General features: G+C 55.2%; 1 protein-coding gene across 1 annotated transcript; it reads left to right on the forward strand.

Annotated features, from left to right (window-relative positions):
- Positions 1–504: 504 nt before the first annotated feature.
- Positions 505–2,369, forward strand: LOC144616086 (ubiquitin carboxyl-terminal hydrolase 17-like protein 6). Its single transcript, XM_081795427.1, has one exon. It carries the CDS (start codon positions 505–507, stop codon positions 2,110–2,112), a length of 1,608 nt encoding a protein of 535 aa, XP_081651553.1. The 3' UTR covers positions 2,113–2,369.
- The last annotated feature ends 329 nt before the right edge of the window (positions 2,370–2,698 follow it).

Consider the following 2,698-nt stretch of genomic DNA (forward strand, 5'->3'; position numbering starts at 1 on the left):
TGCTGGTGTCCCATGCATTCTGGCTGACGGAGAGGAGGTGCTCCTACATGATACCAGAGCTCAATTGGTAAAATGATTTCCATAGCCTAACAAATTCATGGCCGTCATTCCTTGACACTTTGTGTTATCTAAAAGCAAAGTGGATACTCAAAAAAGGATTTCCTCTAGGTTGGAAATGCTCAAGTCCGTCTGTCCAGAGAGGGAGCAATGGAAATGAGGGAGGTGGAGAAAGTGGTGAAACGTGTGTGTGTGTGTGTGTGTGTGCCTCTTGAGGAGGGAGGGGCAGGAGGAAGGCTGGGCTGAGTGGTCTGTCTGCAGAAGAGTGGCCACACCCTAAGACCCTTCATCCAACTCCAGCTGGTGGCTGATTGGATGACGTGGTCCTAGTCAGGTGGGTGGGGCGAGCTTTACGAGGGCTGAGGAGAGGGCCACAGCTATCATTCTGAGACTGGCCTCCTGAGAGAAGCATCGCTCTGCAACGTGAGGCTCCACGTTTCAGGAGACATGGAGATGCCCTCTTCCCACTGCCGAGAGGAGTCTCAGTTCCATGTCTTTCCAAACCTCAAACCTTGCGGGTCAAATACGGGTGGTGCTGAAGGCCACAGAGGACCCACTCTACCTGAGAAGCCGTCACCGTCATCGCACACACCCTGCGACCTGCCGAACGGTTGGGCTCCCGCGTCAATAGGTCTGCCCCCCGCAAAGAAACCCGTGAGTTGGAGGAGACCTTCTGTGGTTGGGGCCGGCCTGCAGAACCTGGGGAACACGTGCTATGCGAATGCGGCGCTGCAGTGTCTGACGTACACACCACCCCTCGCCGGCTACATGCTGTCCCAGGAGCACTCCCGAAGCTGTGGGAGGCAGCCATTCTGCGTGCTGTGTGCTCTGCAGGCTCACGTGACCCGGGCCCTCTGCCGTCCGGGAGATGTGATCCGGCCTCCGCCAAAACTGCTCGCTGCCTTCCACACACACAGGCAGGAGGATGCCCATGAGTTTCTGATGTTCACTCTGGATGCTATGCAGCAAGCGTGTTTGCGTGAGGACAAGCCTTCAGAGCCTCAGGCTCAGGACGCCACCCTCATCCGGCAAATCTTTGGCGGGTACTGGAGGTCTCAAATCCAGTGTCTCCACTGCCAGGGTGTCTCCAGCACTTTGGACCCTTACCTGGACATTAGCCTGGATATCAGGGCGGCTCAGAGTGTGAGCCAAGCTTTGCAACACTTGGTGAAGCCCGAACAGTTGGATGGTGAAAATGCCTATCGTTGTAGTACTTGTCTCGACAAGGTACCCGCTTCCAAGACGTTGACTTTGCACACTTGCTCCAAGGTCCTGATGCTGGTATTGAAACGATTCTGCCATTTCACGGGCAGCAAACTGGCTAAGGAAGTGCAATATCCTGAGCGCCTTGACATGCGACGATACGTGTCTGGGCAGAACGGGGGGTCGCTGACTTATGTGCTCTATGCCGTGCTGGTGCACGCGGGCTGGAATTGTCACAGCGGACATTACTTCTGTTACATCAAAGCTGGGAACGGCCAGTGGTACAAAATGGATGATGCGAAGGTGACCGCCAGTGATGCGACGTCTGCCCTGAGCCAACATGCCTATGTCCTCTTTTACATCCAGAAGAGTGAATTGGAAAGAGACCGTGGGAGTGAGCCAGGTGCTGGGGAATCCACATCCCTCCAGGCTGACCACGCAGGCATGGCTGCGGCCCAAGGGGGGCCCGAAACCGACCCCGACATCGAGGTGCCACAATTGGAGGATCACGTGGAAGAGACACCACCGCCAGCAATCACGTTAGACCAGTGGAGATTCCTCCAAGAAAGCCACCGTCCCAAGTCTGAATTCAACCTCAGGAAATTAGAATTTGCCCTTCCCCCCGGTGCAGTCCTAATTCACCAGTCCAAATACAGAGACGAGATGGGAAAGGATCACCGTGAACCAAACATCTACCGGCTCAACAGTTCAGCCAGGGACATCCCACCTCAGAGGGCAACGGCCATTAACCGAGTCCCTTGTCTCCCAGGCAGAGCCAGAGCTACCAAGAGGAAGAACAAGAAGGGACAGAGGTCTCAGGAAGCAGTGCAGGGATCCCACTACAGGCTTTGAGATACACGCCTGCCCACGTGCACACTCACCCGCCCTCACTCACTACTCACTCACTCACAGTCCCTTGTAGGCCATATTTTGTGTGTTGTAGGTGGGTGCGATCCAGACATGTGGAGGGACCATGAATCTGGCTGGATTCATGGGCTATGGCGTTCCAGTGGACCTGGAGAATCCTGAGCTTTAAGGCTGGCTGTCTGTAATGAGGTTATTGGAGAGGTGTGGATTATGCTGGGGACTCGCAAGGTTTCTCCCCTCCATCAGCACCGAGGATCTTTGGGCACTCTCAGAGCCTGAAAGGGTCAGAGGGAGTGGCCAATGAGGCATGAAGGTGGAAACAAGGCAGAGCCCCGGGAGTCCCTGTGAAAATGCCTGGGACTCACGGTCCCATCATCCCATTCCCTACTCTCTGTGTATCGGTAAAGTCCATGTGCCCAAACATGTGCGTGTGGGGACTCTCGGTGATATCCCAACATGCACCGGCAGGGGAAGGAGTTTGAAACAATCTCAGTGCTTCCACACGGAGAAGTGGCAAATGACCAGGAAACGGGAAGAACTCTAGCTCTACGTGGGAGCAGACCGCCTTTTC

The sequence above is a fragment of the Panthera onca genome, chromosome B1 (assembly GCF_046562875.1).
Source record: "Panthera onca isolate mPanOnc1 chromosome B1, mPanOnc1 haplotype 2, whole genome shotgun sequence".
In the NCBI taxonomy this organism is placed as follows: Eukaryota; Metazoa; Chordata; class Mammalia; order Carnivora; family Felidae; genus Panthera; species Panthera onca.